Source organism: Phyllopteryx taeniolatus, chromosome 8, assembly GCF_024500385.1.
Source record: "Phyllopteryx taeniolatus isolate TA_2022b chromosome 8, UOR_Ptae_1.2, whole genome shotgun sequence".
Taxonomy (NCBI): Eukaryota; Metazoa; Chordata; class Actinopteri; order Syngnathiformes; family Syngnathidae; genus Phyllopteryx; species Phyllopteryx taeniolatus.
In genome coordinates, this window is record NC_084509.1 from 28,003,380 (window position 1) to 28,019,304 (window position 15,925).

At 43.2% G+C, this 15,925-nt stretch overlaps 1 protein-coding gene across 1 annotated transcript in view; it reads right to left on the reverse strand.

Annotated features, from left to right (window-relative positions):
- gbe1b (glucan (1,4-alpha-), branching enzyme 1b) overlaps positions 1 to 15,925 on the reverse strand; it is a 63,785-nt gene that overhangs the window by 24,449 nt on the left and 23,411 nt on the right. Inside the window, exons 8-10 of the mRNA XM_061780990.1 lie at positions 10,877 to 10,992; positions 10,417 to 10,544; positions 9,286 to 9,384 (exon numbers count right to left, since the gene is read on the reverse strand). Coding sequence (XP_061636974.1) covers positions 9,286 to 9,384; positions 10,417 to 10,544; positions 10,877 to 10,992 — 343 coding nt within the window. The remainder of the gene's footprint in view (positions 1 to 9,285; positions 9,385 to 10,416; positions 10,545 to 10,876; positions 10,993 to 15,925) is intronic.

The following is a 15,925-nucleotide window of genomic DNA, read 5'->3' on the forward strand; positions in this document are numbered from 1 at the left end:
GGGAACGGTAAAAGGGTTAAAAGAAAAAAAATTGGAATATGGTGTGTCTCTATCGCAGAATTTCGCGGGTGGGTCTGGAACATATCTCCGCGATAAACAGTCTTCACAGTAAGCAACGAGCTACTTCCTAAATGGGGGGAAAAAAAACTACTTCACCCCCGCTTGAGCCCTCGGAGATGGACGTGCGGCCCGTCCGGCTGGATGGGGGCAGCGCGTGGCGAGTTCATCCCGGTGACAGGCTTGAAGTGTGCCGGGTGGAATTGGCCCCGACAGCTGACTGACAGCTGAGGAAACCTTTATATTACTCTACAGCGAGGTAATCCTCGTGAGTAAAGGGGACTAAATTGTGCCGATCAATACGTCTAAGATGAACTGGCTGGTCCAACTAAATAGTGGCTCTTGGCTTTATGTATTTACTGTATACGTCACCTTTTCACCTGAAAATTGAGAGCTCATATTAGTCGGTGAAGTGCAGCTCAGCGGAACACTCCAATGTAAAGCTTCACATAGGATCGTTGCATAAAACATATTCTAACGTATATTATTCTAATAAACACTGGTCCTTCTCGTGGTTGCCAACATACCCTTGATTACTGGGAAACACCATAAATTGTCTTCTACTGCAGTGATTCTCAAAGTCTGGTACCACCAGTTGTATGTGGGCTCCCTCTAATGGTATGTGATAGAATCCCTGCTTTCGTACAGTTCAGTTGTATTTCACTTTAAAAGTACTGAACTTTAAAGTGAAATACAACGGAACATTTTGCATCTATTCAGTCGTCCCTCGCCATTTCTGCAATCTCACTGGATCGCGGAAGTTGAAATCGTACGTAGCTCATGTCAAAAGACAGAATGTCCAAAGTCTGGGATTCGCTTCACACGAAAAGAAGATAACGTGCAATGTATCGACTGCAAAGCAGACTTTAACATAGGCTACCACCTGCAGTTAAAAAGGAATTGTAATCCCTCCACAAGGTGGCCAAGGACAGACACAGCCACCGGTGCATTTTTGCTTGATTGAACAAACGGGAATGAAATAAACACACAAAACGCACGTACATACACCGACTGCACAGCCTCAACTGACACTAGCTAACGGTTAGCAAGTTAACAGTAAGCCGCTATCCTGACCCGACAGCCATTCTGTCATTCACTGACTCTCACGTCACTCAAAATGCCAGGCCCCGCCTTTTGAAGCCACCCACATTACAGATAGTTACAGATACCACAATGTAGAATGTGAGGAGAGCAACCTTAAGTGCACACAAAATTTAATCTGCAGAGCTGCTAACCGATAAAAATTCACTTCCAGAACAATTTTCCAAATTTGTCAAGAACATTACTTTGCAACAGTCATAATGGTTACTAAGTGATGGCTTCAATATTTGTGATATTAATGTTTTTATTACATCAACCTTGTAATGGCGGACGCAGCTGTAGTATCAGTACTGTATATGAGATTTCGACATTCCATCATCAAACGTGTGTCTATGGATTCATTTGCATTTTGCCAATTCTGTTTCCAACCCGGGTAAGAAAAAAATCATGTTTGTGTTTACAGTTGTTTACATTGTTTACGGTTAATTTAAACAGGGCGTGCAAAATAACCTCGAGGAATGAACCGTGTGCTGTTTTATGAACATTATAGACAAACGGACACTACACGACAGACAGACTTACATCCCTGCACCATTCAGTCACTCCAAATCATCCCACTCACTGCAACCTCACCAGTGCTGTGGGAGCAATTAATCGGGTAGCGACCCGCTTGAGGACCACAGGCTCGACCGCGACCCGGACCCCCGAGCTCCCTGGCGCCGGCGAAACTCCACTTCATCAATGGTAATGAGCAGCGGCGCAACCAATCTTATTTTACAAGCCGGCTGTCAGCAGCCAAGCCAGAGAGCGCTCGGATTAATTAGGCAGGGACGGAAATATAACGTAAAAATAAAAAAATAAAATACTGGAAAGGAAATGAATGGTAGCTTCAAGGGTCATTACAGCAACCTTTAGTACAGTGGTTCTCAAATTGGGGTACCCTAGCTGCGGCTTGGGGAGCCGCAAAATAATTTGCTCATTGTCCTCATTTAAACAAAGTACATACCTACATATAAAGACCAATAAAACAAATTACTCGTCCCAACCTTTGCTTTTGGCCAATTAAAAGCGTCGATATGATCGTATCACATAAATGTGACATCCCTGCATGAATCGTTGTTTTGTTTGTTTTTTTTTAAGAATAAAAAGTGTATTGTTACAGGGGTTAAGTCTTTTTTTTAGAACAACGGAATTTCTTTTTATAGCCCCATTTTTAGAGCATTAATGCCTCTTTTCCAGAATAATTATATATTATTATTATATACACATACATATATATATATATATATACATACATATATATAAACAGCAGTAACATACTTAAATAGAATGTAATGAGTTAAACAGCTTGAGCATCATGATTTAATGCTGCAATTCAACTCATTGTGCTGCACTTCTGGTATGTTATTTTTTTACCACAATATTCCAATTGTCATACAGTAAATCGGGCGGCACGGTGGCCGACTGGTTAGAGCGTGGCTTTTCTCCGGGCACTCCGCTTTCCTCCCACATCCCAAAAACATGCATTGATTGGAGACTCTAAAAATTGCCCGTAGGTGTGACTGTGAGTGCGAATGGTTGTTTGTTCGTATGTGCCCTGCGATTGGCTGGCAACCAGTTCAGGGTGTACCCCGCCTCCTGCCCGATGACAGCTGGGATAGGCTCCAGCACGCCCGCGACCCGCGTGAGGAGAAGCGGCTCGGAAAATGGATGGATGGATGGATGGATAAATCGTCCAAATACATTTATGTTGAAAAGGGAAAATTACACTACATACCTTGTTAACACTGTCCTATTTTTTAACAATGTCATGAAGCTATTCATCTTCCCAACCTCGCTATATCTTCTTCTATCAAACACACCCGGGAGGGTCATTAGCCAATAAGAATCAATCCCACAGAGCACCAGCGAGCGAGGAGGTCAAAGCGAGACGTGACGCAAACAAGCAATTTTGATAAGTGGCGTCTAATTGAGAGAGTGTCCGCCGTGATGGATGGAGAAAAGCGCTAGAAGCAAAGAAAAGAGGCGCAGACAGAAATGTGTGTTTTCATTCAATTAAAATAAATGGGGAGAAAGAGAAATGGGACTCGGAGGTCGTTGGAGTCGAGCGAAGCCGAGGGATCTGGCAGAATTCCCGCTTCTTATTGCCGCCTGTAACTGTTACAGTTACATTCCTAGTGTAGCTTAAAGGAAGGCTATGTGTTCCTTTGGCCATTAAGCAAGGGAGCATCTTGAGCTGGGCATCGCAATGGAATTTGCCATCTTCCCAACGAAGTAGGGTACACGATTTGTCACATCGGAAGGGGGATACTCATTTACCGCGAATCGAACCAAATTTGATCAAAGTCAGCAAAGGCCTGATTTTCGGATGTCTCCGAAAGGTTATCCCGAGCGATCATCCTTGGGTGTGGTTTGCGGTAAGAGTGATTTTTCCTGTCTGAGCTTCACGGAAATCATAAATGTTCAATAGTTATGATCGCAAAGCCTTGTGTGTCGCCAAATTCGAGTTTTGCACATGCTTTGTATTTTCTGGCAACGTGGATGCCCTGTGGCACCATGCTGCCTCTCAGTCGGTTCATCCACCACCCCACACTACAGTATCATCACTTAGGATCATGTTTGAAATCAATCACTCTTAACACGCATCAAAACTCCGGAAAAATCACTCATCTTTAACTCATCTTTCGGAGACATGAGACAATCAGGCCTTGGCTCATCTTTGATCTGAAGGGGGGGGGGAATGCTCAAAGTAGGTACGATTACCAATATTCTTTTCCCCCCTTTGCTTGATCCCCTACTCGTTATTTAGAGATCGTCAATTTCCTCACTTCCGCGAAACGACTCATATCAAATGAGTCTTGCCGAGGACGAAACACAGCGTGACGCCAGGCTTGCGGAACTGAGGGGACTCATTGGGTACAAATGCATGTCTATAAATAACACTCGCAAGTCTGTCTGTCTGTCTTTCTCTGCCTCATTCTACCTGTCTGAGAACTCTCCTTGTTCCCGCTTGTTAACAACATTCCCTAATTGGCACCAATTAGGGAAGGAGCAGAGCCTTGAGAGAGGTTCAAGCATCGCATCTACTTATCAAGATCAAGCGCTTTTCAAGAACATTCATGGCCAATTCACAAGATTTCCTCCACCTTACAGTTGTGCTAATTATATAGAATAAACATTTTTGTTATGGAATTCCTGCACTGAAAAGAGTTTGCATTCCATTGATGTTATTCTAGGAGCAGAGCAAAATAAAAAGGCATGCCATGACTATGTGGGGCACATTTAAATTACAGGTGGCATATTAAGGTGATGCGAGGTATATTATAGGTTACACGAGGCACAATTAAAGCAAAGCGTGGCATAACAATCACACGCTCATGCAGCCAAAACAGTCACAAAGCTATGCATGGCATAACAATCCCACCTTTGTGTAAGCGGCCTCGATCGTCTCAAAATAATAAATGAGGCTGATGTACACGATACAATTCCCATTCCCTCTTCCCCTCTTTATAATGTATAACATGGATATAACTTTGTTAGCAAATACTGACATTCAGCAATACCTATCAAACACCACTAGGTGACAGTATCGCTCTGCAAACGTGTTCTGGCTGGAAAAGCATGAAGTGAATTGAGCTACAAGCTTGGAACATCATGTAAAGAAACAAACGCCATGCAAACTCGTAAATACAGGCACTGTATTTTCGTTTTACTATACAGTGGTTAACTTCTCTTTTTACTTGTATGATCACTAGGAATCTCTTTTTTTTAAATCATCAAACTAGTCAGATAAATCTGAGTCGCCATTTCAATTTCAATTCAAACCTTGAAATTGCTACTTTAAAATGACGAGCTTCTTCTGGTGCGATAAAGAAACTAGGCAACTCTCAAATTGTTTGGAGAAGTCAAAGCGGGAAGGAGAGTTCTCCTCAGGCGCACAGAGGATAATCCTGCGAGTGTTTACCAAGCAGGAGGCTTCAATCCAAGGAGAGCAAAGCCGGTGTAAGAACGAACGAGCGAGGAAGGTCAATCCTGGGAGTCTTCTTCTTCTTCCCTCTCGGTCTCTTCATCTTCGCCGCGGAGTATGAGCTACTGCTGTGAGCGACTGGCTTGATGAACGACGCATAAGCATCCACGTACCTTCCCCTTCGGTCAGGAAGCACAATCAAGTGTGGCGCGTGCCGTGACAAGGTCGCACAGTTCGCTTATTTATGAAAACATAACTTGACTTTCATGGTCGGGAGCTTTAGAAAGTACATACAATTTACCACAATACATAGCAATTTCCTCAGATTTGGCGACATGAGGCAGAATGAACGCAAGACCCAAAGATGCAGTAGGATACAGGTACAATCTCTTTTAAAGCTATGTCTGGCATTACAATCACACGCTGGTGTCAAAACAATCAGTCAAAAAGCAATGTGTGGCATAATAATCAGACACTGGCATCAAATCAATCACTCTCAAAGCAATGTGAGGCATAATAATCACATTTGTGCAGTCCAAAAATTGCTCTCAAAGGCATGTGTGGCATAACAAGGACTGTCATTTCTCATTTCTCTCTCCTATACCAGTTCCTACAAGTTAATCATTAAAAGGAAATAATCTGAATTACGTCAGCGCATGCACACAGAGCAGAATATTTTATACTTTAAAAAAATAGTAATAAAATATGAATAATACTTCATGTTTTCAGCATAACTAGGACCGAATCTAAGGGTGCTTGTTATACATAGGTAGAAGGTTGGACAAATATTTCACAATCATATCCCAAGCTACTCTGCGATTCCCATCTATAGTTTATGGACATATCCAAAAATACAGCAGATGAAATTTTGAGCATCTCGACTATACAGTGGAACCTCGATAAAACGGACCCCTATATAACGGATATCGGATAAAACAGACTGTCGGTACTGAACGATGTGTCCAAAAATATTTTCCATTTGTCATGAATGTGGGCATTGACACGGCTGCCATGTGATGATGGTTCTACCTATTGTTTGTTGTACATACAGCGCTCCCCAGACAGAAAGCAGCATGGCCGCGGTGTTAACTCTGAAGAATACAAAAGTCTCTGCAGTGTGGAACATGCTATTTTTATGTAAAACTGTTAAGTTGTTTTTTTTGTCAAGCCGTTCGCCTTTGGCAACAATTTTGGAACTAGGAAGCACACCAATTCCTCACGGCTCATGAAAGCGACTCGCCTATGATGAGTACTGTACGTCAACAATGTCACCATGACCAAGTATACCGGCGCGGTGAGTTTAGATAAAATGTGAACTTTTAGACCTTTTCAAGCTTTTTTTTTTTTTGGCCTCAAAACAAAAAGGTGCCCCAATGTGACGGACAATCGGCTATAATATAATAATATATAATAATATATTCTAATAATATAATCGACCGCTCCCAAACCCTCCCCCTCCCACCATTTTGGTCTGTTCTATTGAGGTTGCACTATATACAGCATAACAAAAGCTGAGTGCATATCGCAACAACAATATGAAATTAACTTTTACATAAAATGGCCGACTGGTTAGAGCGTCTGCCTCACAGTTCTGAGGACCGGGGTTCAATCCCCGGCCCCGCCTGTGTGGAGTTTGCATGTTCTCCCCGTGCCTGCGTGGGTTTTCTCCGGGCACTCCGGTTTCCTCCCACATCCCAAAAACATGCGTGGCAGGTTAATTGACAACTCTAAATTGCCCGTAGGTGTGAATGTGAGTGCGAACGGTTGTTCGTTTGTATGTGCCCGGCGATTGGCTGGCTACCAGTTCAGGGTGTACCCCGCCTCCTGCCCGATGATAGCTGGGATAGGCTCCAGCACGCCCGCCACCCGCGTGAGGAGAAGCGGCTCAGAAAATGGATGGATGGATAAAATTGTACATGTATGCATGGCTCTTGGCTTCATCACAACACAATGGCTTTTCATACATGCTGCTGCGCTCTTGTAAACATAAAAATGTTTTTTTCCCCCTAAATGCCGGGCCATTAAGTACTTTAACAGTGGTTCTCTGGGCTGAAGAGGCAAGCTAAAGGGTGCTTCAACAGTTGTTGTGCAGAAGGACGTCCACGGTATCCTGTGCCAAGAATTTCCCAACCGGCGCCGAGTGGTCAATTGTATCTGTCCAACTATGTCAAAATGACGTGTGGGGGGAAAAAAAGGTCCGTCACAAACAACAAAACTAGTGGCAGCCAAAGACTTTTGCACAGTAACGGGAACCAGTTTGTTTTTGATGTGGCAGAGCACGTAACAGTTTGCAGCAGACATGAGGGCTTGCCACCTGCATAAAACATTTATTTTGTACTCAAAAGATGTAACGACAGGCGAGGAAACCTGTGTGCCTGATGGAATGTCTACCCATAATACTGCTCTTTTCGAAATGATTGCCATTGTTAAAGAAGAAAAAAAAAAAAAGCGAATGTCATGACTGAGGTCGGTCCAGCGCTCTGAATGTGACAGCAGGCATTTTATGCACTATTCCCCAAATTTGAAAACAATTCCCGGGTGTCCTAATGTACAGTATGTGACATGTTTTCTGTTTGGGGGTGTGTCGGCTGGGCAGATGCAGTTGAATGAAGACAATCCCGCTTGTTTTTTGTTGTGGTTAACTTAGGTAATAATAAATAATGTTTTGATCGATCACCCCTTGTCATGTTTGATATACAGAACTGTATAGCTTTATTTTGTGTTCAAAGTGTACAAACTTTTACCAACATTGGGACTTTTATTGAGGCTGGAACCAATTACTCATGTTTATGTTATTTCATATGGTAAAACTACACTCAATATAAAAACCTTTTCAGTTTCCAAATCCCGTTCAAGAAGCAATTAAGTGCGTAAATTGAGGTTCCTCTGTACGGAGGACTTATGGCACCTCTGCCTGTGACATACCAAGTGAAGCTGTTCAATCGCTCTAACAAGATTTGGCGCGGCTCCATGACGAGATGACCTTCGCGTTAAAGCTCGTCGCCATTCCCGCTGGCCTCAAAAGGAGAAAACGCCGTACGAACACGTGGCCGTGCGGGGATCGTGGTAATTATCCGGTGAACGGCAAGGTCACCGTGAATGAACAGGTCAAACGCTTTTATTTTCACTAGAACAATTGCGTCTCGTCGCCCTGCTTCTTCCGTAAGTCTTTTGTTTGACGGGATAAATAATGACTTTCCCATTCAGTCAGGAGGTGGGATTAAACATGAATACAAATAAATGAGTGCTGCCTCAAGAGAGGGACAAAAGGCTTGTTCGTGGAAGAAAAAAAAACACTCAAGCGCTTCTCACATGAGGAGACTTTGGATCATATTAGCAGAAAAAACACACGTTGCCACGTGACTCATTGGTGAGTTGAGGAGCAAAACGAAGTCCAGTACAAACATATACAGCACATCTTAAGGATTAACACCACCATTGTGTTTTGCTTTTTCTTTGGCTTTCATGCGTATGTGTGAGCGTGCGTCATGATTCTTCATGTTATGTCTTGTTTTCCCGTGCCCTTGTTCATGTCTACTTTATTTGTCAGGATTTTGTCTCCACCTTTTGTTCTCATCAGCCCTGTTCCTTGTGTCTACCAATCAGCTCCTTCCAGTCGTGTGTGGTCTTGTTCAGGTTTGCCTCATTGCCTTGTCAGTCCGTTTGTATTTAGTTTCCTAAATTTGGTTCGGTCTGTGTCAGTTCACTGTTGTCAAACGTCCTTGTCACGTCATGTCATCTTGCCTGTTGTGGCGAATATATCCCCCATGGTTACTTTGCATATCGATTTTTACACTGTTAATTTTGTATTTTTTTTCCATCTTGTTCCAATACCTTTTGTTTTGCCCTCTTCCGCCCAAAATATCTCCTACCATGCCACTCCCGCTTCCCGGCATTTAGGGTCTACTTTTGTCCCCACAATTCTACCGTGTGTGGAAAAAAGAAGTGATGTTTAAAGCTAAAACTGGACGTGAACTACAGCTAGTCATGATGTGAAGAGACTAGCCTCCCAAGCACAACTACTCATCTTCGTGAGTTGAGGTACGTACTGTACAACTTTTTATATTGTATCCAGCGAATCCCAAATTGTTTTGTGCACCACCAAGCTACGGCTGACTGGCCCCCGAGGGTCCGGTGACCCAAGTTTGAGAACCACTGCTATATGTGTAGCACAAGATTTTAAAGAGTGAGTGATTACAAGGGAAAGTAAATCACCTTACCTGAATCCACTTATCGGGAATGGCCATCGCTAGGCGGTAATCAAAACCAAGCCCGCCTTCCTCCACTGCCCTGCAGAGGGCGGGCATCCCCGACACATCCTGCACACAAAAGACTTCTTGACTACGGTTGAAAACAGAATCGGTAATGGATAATTAATCCATAGACCAAGATATTGTAGATGATGGCACGTTGCGATATCATAAACTTTGATTCGGGCTGCAACTGCAGCCGCAATTACAAGGTTAATGCAAGAAATACATGAAAATAACAAATACTGAAACCATAATTTATTCACGAATATAAAGTAATGATCATGGTGTGGAACTGAAAGGTTTGCAGTATTATTTTTGTCCTTTTACATAACATACTGCAAGAACAGTCCCAAGGTAATGTTCTTGACATTATATAAACCTATGGGAATTCCGACAAATTGTTCTGGAAGTTAATTTTTTATAGTTTGGCAGCTCTGCACTCATAGCCATGAATGCATTTTTACTAATAATTGGCATAATAATTGTTTGGAGTGTTCCTCATTTTCGGTTTTGGCCAAGTATTTTCATTTCGGTGTATTAGTCTTTCTTGTTTATCAAATTAGAGCAGTGATTTCCAACCTTTATGGAGCCAAGGCACATATTTTACAATTGAAAACTCTCACGGCACAGCAACAAACAAAAATGTCACAAAAAGTAGATACACAGTGATTACTGTATGTACTTCCTGCCATCTAATAGAAGAGCATTTATTTGTTCTGTCTGTCACTATCCCTCACCGGCATAAAGAGATGAGATAGAGTCATTCATTCCAATTTGATAATTTGAGGTTCCTTTTTTTGTTATACACTTGTATAACATGTCACTTAGCCTTTACAGTGAATTCAGGTTTTAGAATAGACAAAGTTTGACACTGCATTGTTTCTATTTCCATTTCTTCTTATGGGAACACACAAATTGGGATGTGTCCCCGACGTGGATCCTTGGAGGTTGCTGAGGCCAACAAGAGTGACGTCCTGTTGCCTTTTTGCATTAGTTCCTAATTACACCAATGAGTACGCAAGGAAGCTGCGCTGAGTGATGAAGTGCGCTTCGCTAATAGCTGCCGCGGGCGAAGTCATTGCAAAGGGCGACTTGTACCTCTGCGACGGTGATGCAGTCAGGATACAGCGTGTGCAGGATGTGATTGGCCAGCATCAGGTACACCAGCGAGTCCTCGTCCACGTGGAGGCCAAAATACTCGCTGTAGTCCCCGGAGAAGGCGACGCCTAAGGAGGAAACACCCACAGAAGAAACTTTTATCACTTTGCTTTGGATGCCACACTCTAAAGGTGACATGTTATGGACTTTTTCCAATGCTTTTATACAAATAATTGGGTCTCTGACATCCCTTCCCACTTATCTGTGGTGAAATTTCACAAACAAGTAAATATTATTTGATGTGCTTATGTCTGAAAATGTGATCTGACTACAGTGAGCAAAACTGTGGCTACCGCTAAAGCCAGTTCTGTTCAACTGTTCAAATGATTGCCATGTAAACTGATCAATGACAGATGAATGACAGTGTTTGGCTACTATTTCCAGTTATAAAATGTCTTACCGATGCCGTGGTGGTGGTACAGCATGGAAGTGACGCCGTCGAATCGGAAGCCGTCAAACTTGTACTCCTCCATCCACCAGCGCAGGTTTGAGAGCAGGAAGCGCAGCACTTCCCAGCTAGCGACACACACGCACAAACACATTCAAGGTCAGACATGGCAGCGGCTTTGAATTATTCAAACGTCTCATCATGCACTTTGAACACTAGAAATTAATTTCCACCGCTGCAGGACATTCACATATTGATAACCAAAGCATCATTATGTCACAGGCGGCGCAGCGGTGGGAGGCTGTTTCCTTAAAGTAGAAGGTGGGGGGGGGGGGGGGGGAGTTGGTTAGGGGTTCAGTGTCATTCATATTTACTCAGAATAAGCAGAAGTTGGCAAAGGTTTTCACACTCTGTACTTAAGTTGAAGTATAGTTACGTGTGTGTTTAAAAAAAAAAAAAAAAAAAAAAGATTGGTAAAAGAATCAATGATTCACTCCATTCCTTCGGCAAAAGTAGAAAACTACAATGAATTGTTACTATTAATTATCCATAATAACTGTCGAAACCATTGAAAAAACTTTTAACTTGCATAGTGCTTGCACTAAAGTGGAAATAAAAAAATGGAGCTAATTTCTGAACAGGCAAATAAGGACTTAACTGACATCATGTCCTGCAAAAGCAAAGCAAAGCAGCGTGCAAAAAATGCTAAATTAGCTAGTTCATTCAGATTAGAGACCACTTGGAAAAGCTGCTTATGCGGGTGAGTTTTTCTTGTTTGGGAGAAACACTACTCCATGTATGGAGGAAAACGTCAAAACACACAAATATCAAAACTTTATTCCAACTGTGAAGTATGGTGAGGGACCGTCACGGTATGGGTGTGCTTTACCACCTCAGGGCCTGGACAGCTTGCTATCAACGGAAAAATTCATTCACAAACTTATCGAGATATTTTGCAGAATAACTTGAGGCCATCTGAAGAAGAAATGACATGTTCTGGAGTGGCACAGTCAAAGTCCTGACCTCACCCTGACTGAGATGCTGGGGCATGACCTCAAGAGAGCTATTCACACCAGACATCCCAGGAATCTTGCTAAATGGCAACAGTTTCGTAAAGAGGAATTCAACCTGATAGTTGTGCACATCTGCACTCTGCAACTACAGATGTTTGAGGTTATTGCTGACCAAAGGAGTGTCAACCAGTTATTAAATCCAAGTGCTCATTTACCGGTACTACTTCCTCTTGTCTTGTGAATGTTTACTTTCAATAAAAAATATGAAAACATATCATTGTTTGTGTGGTTAGGGTTAGTTTAAGCAGACTCTGTCTATTTATTCTTGTGATTTAGATTGACCAGACTACATTTTATGACCGATTTAGAAATGTAAGCAATTCCAAAGGGTTCATATACTTTTTCCTCAACTGTGCAATTCCAAAGGGTTCAAATACTTTTTCCTCAACTGTAACATCCCCATTCACGTACTGGAAACAATGCCAAGTGAAATGCTAAGAAATAAAGATAATCGACTCTTAGGAATATGAATCCACTTTATGAGAGAAAATATGAGAATACAGGTCAGTGCTTGTAACAGTGTTTTAGGCTAGCAGACAGTCCTCAAAGCCCAGCACTGTGGAAATGCTAATATTGTCTGTTTTCTTAAAAGGACCGCTTCCTTTTAACCGACGTCTCCATGGCAATGTGCCATAGATTTGCTCGTGTAATGAGCGACACCTGCTACGCCGATTAAAGCACGAGTGTCTGAATTTGCTCACAACAAATTTGTCAACTTGAGCGCTTTGTAGCACCCTACAGAGAACTGAAATAGGTGTCCTGTAGATCGTTGTTAAATTGGAGTGATATAACCGCAGTCTAAATGTCAGCCCTTTACACCCAGCACCAGTGATGGTTGGTGATGTTACTCTGCCATTGTTGGCTGATCTACAGGCCAGTCACTACACACAGCACCAATACGACCCATCACTGCAGTGCTTGCAGGTACTGACCAATAAAAACAGAGCTTACTTGACCCGAATCAACCTGTACTGAGCAAGACTATTTTCCTAGCACACGGCAGCGCAGCGAGGAAGCAGTTGAACGTTTTAGTGATCGACCGGGGCCGTTTCATCATGTCAAAAAGCTGTTGCAGCAGCAACAGCAGCAACCACTCCAATAACCTCTCAAACTGCCACATCCATCCCCACACTTCACAGTTTTTGCTTTCAATAATCCCCCCTTCTCGCCCTCTTTCTCTCTAAAAAGTATCACCGCTGGAGGTTTTAACTCGTCCTGAGCCCTCCTCCTCATCCTCAGGGATGCCTGACCCGGGCGCGTGCTGACAGGTGCAAAGCTAAATGTTACATCAGCGCGAGAAGGAGCACGAACGGGGCGCTCAGAGCGAGCAGCAGGCCGGGCTGGGTGGTCACGCAGCCCCTGTGATAAATAGATTAGGGTCCTTACTCTGCTGCACAGAGCCAACAAAGCACAGTGCATCCTCCGGGGATGGAGATAATAGCCAGCCAGAGCTAAGTGGGGGTAGGGGGAGGGAGAGTTTTTGTGGTGGTGGTGGTGGTGGGGCTCTGGGATGAAACCGTCCTGCCACATTAGGAGCCACAGCACCATTCATCATCAAGCCCAATTACGGCCCGGGTGCTTGGCTCTCTGGTTTGGGAACAGATACACAGCTCAATGAAGTCATCGCTCAGTCTGCGGTGTTAATGCACGAGCCAATTGCAAACTACACAGTGCTCTTGCTTAAGCGTGGCAGTGAAACATGGTTAGGGGAGCGCTAATAGAATAAAGAAGCCCTAACGGAGTCATATTGCTGCTGGTGGAGCATCCAGGATGTTCAGTGGAACCTCTAACGTTGCACCCAATGCATTCCCCTCATTTGACCGTCGACTTTTGCCATCGAAAATAAGAGATGGCTGCCTTAACCGACCAACCGGTTCCATTACTAATTATGGTTAACATCAGAAGTTTCTCGAAGCTGTATTACAGGCAGTGCTGACACGAGTCGCCATTCAAATAACAGACCGCTTCCTTCAGCTCATCTTCATGCTCCGCTGCTGCTTATCGGGTTTTATCCCCCCGCCACGCTTCCCCCCCGCTCCCCTCCAGGCGAACACGAAGGCAACCCTTTTAATGCGATGCACCCGAGTTCGCGGGCAGACGGAGGGTCAAGCTGTCGCGATGGCGGAGGAAAGATTGAAGTTCCGAGAAGGCTGCGGATAAAAAAAAGCAAATGTAAGGACGCTGCTGATGGATGATGTGCATGGGTAGCGCCAAAAAGGACAAAGAAGGTGTGAATGCAGCTCGTTCTATTGGCAGTCATCAGTGATATACCGTATGGATTGTTTTCCTGTATTGAACTTTTCATAACGTTTGTAAAAATAGGCACCAGGGAAGAAAAGTGAGTGGCTACCGCTGACCTTACTGAGACAAGGATGACACATTTTTGGTCATTTTTCGTCAATCCATGCAAAACTCCACACAGCAGTGGCAGAGCTGAGATTCAAACTCAAAACCTGTAGAGTGTGTTGCAGACATGCTGCCCACGATCTCGCCATGCTGAAAATACATCAATTCAGTTCATTGTGTCTGTTTTTAATACTTTTGAATACAAATTTCAAATCGACTTGTCAACGGTCTTTGGAGTGCCTACCCACTCATCAAGTGTGACATGAAGCAACGAAGTAAATCTTTTGTTTTCTACCTACTTCGGAAAATGGAAGCAAACGGTTCGGAAATATTGTTAATTGACATAACAGCGACAGCATATGAGGACCCTGTGACAAAAAAGTGATGTGACTGATGTTTAACTTGAGCCATGCGGTAAGTCCGCGTCACTCACCGTGCGTTTCTTAATTGTATATCTAAATCAATTATTTTTCAGACTAAAACTCTTTTTCAATCTTGTTTTTGCTGTTTTGTAGTTTGAGGTCTCACGAAAGCAAAACAAAAAAAAAAAAAAAAGCGTCAAAGCCACAGGTCTGCTTTTTGTTTCATTTCACAAAATGTTTGTCTTTATTGTTTTGTCAGAAACCAGTTTTTTTTTGGGGGGGGGGGGGGGTGAAACCAACCCATGTTTTACTGCTAATTACTCAAGAACGGAGCAAGCAAGAAATTCACTTTTTTGAAGGGTAAACGAACACACTATTCTATTTATTCTGTGAGTCTGGAAATATCAGCCAAAATGCTGTAAAACCGCTGGCAATATGAGGAACGCTGCTTTGAAAACAGCTGACAGTAAATGAGGTAAGGGTCATTTTTTCCAAGATAATTAAGGACTTAGCTTTGGAAAATGAAATCTAAAACTAAGGATGGGCGGACACCCCGGTTCAACATGAATAGCAATCTTAAATGCCTTTTAATAATTTTATGCTTCGTGTTTCGATTTTATTTGAGCTTAGAACTCAAGCAGCGTTAATCGCATTTCGCCTTTATTTAATACCAAGAGAAGATAAGTTTGGTATTTCCAATCACTCTATGTACAGTTCATTTACAGATCTTTGTGCGTGAAAGGAGATAAATAAATAAAATATGTAGAACAATCCTGTCAGAGAAGCAATAATTATTCCTTTGTGCTCATGCTCAGCATGAAAACACGGTAAGCAGTTAAAAGGAGTTTTCAAAGGCCTGGCACTGGCTCTCTTTTTTCCCCCCCATATCTTGAGAATCCACAGACACATTGAAGTGGGATGGAGGCGAACGATCCCGGCGAGGTGGTCGGATTACAAGTTCCTTAGAAGCCTCTCTCATCTGGAACGTGGCACGTGCCACGCAGGGTTTCGCTTTCTCAGTCTGCCAGTCCGCTCAGGTGCCAAACGCACCGCCTTGATTTACTTGGTCGCTATCTCAAGGTGACTTTGGCATCTTTTAAAAAGGAAACAGCGGCCAATAAATTAGGCTGACATCCACCGGTTGTTGTGAGCATGCCCTCGTACCAGCCGCTTCGGGATGGGTTCAAGAGTTTGGGAAAAAGGCTTTATAGCTGATAGGAAAACAAAATATCCTTCCATGTTTTCAAGGGCATTCGAGCTGGGCACAAATGCTCCGGAAA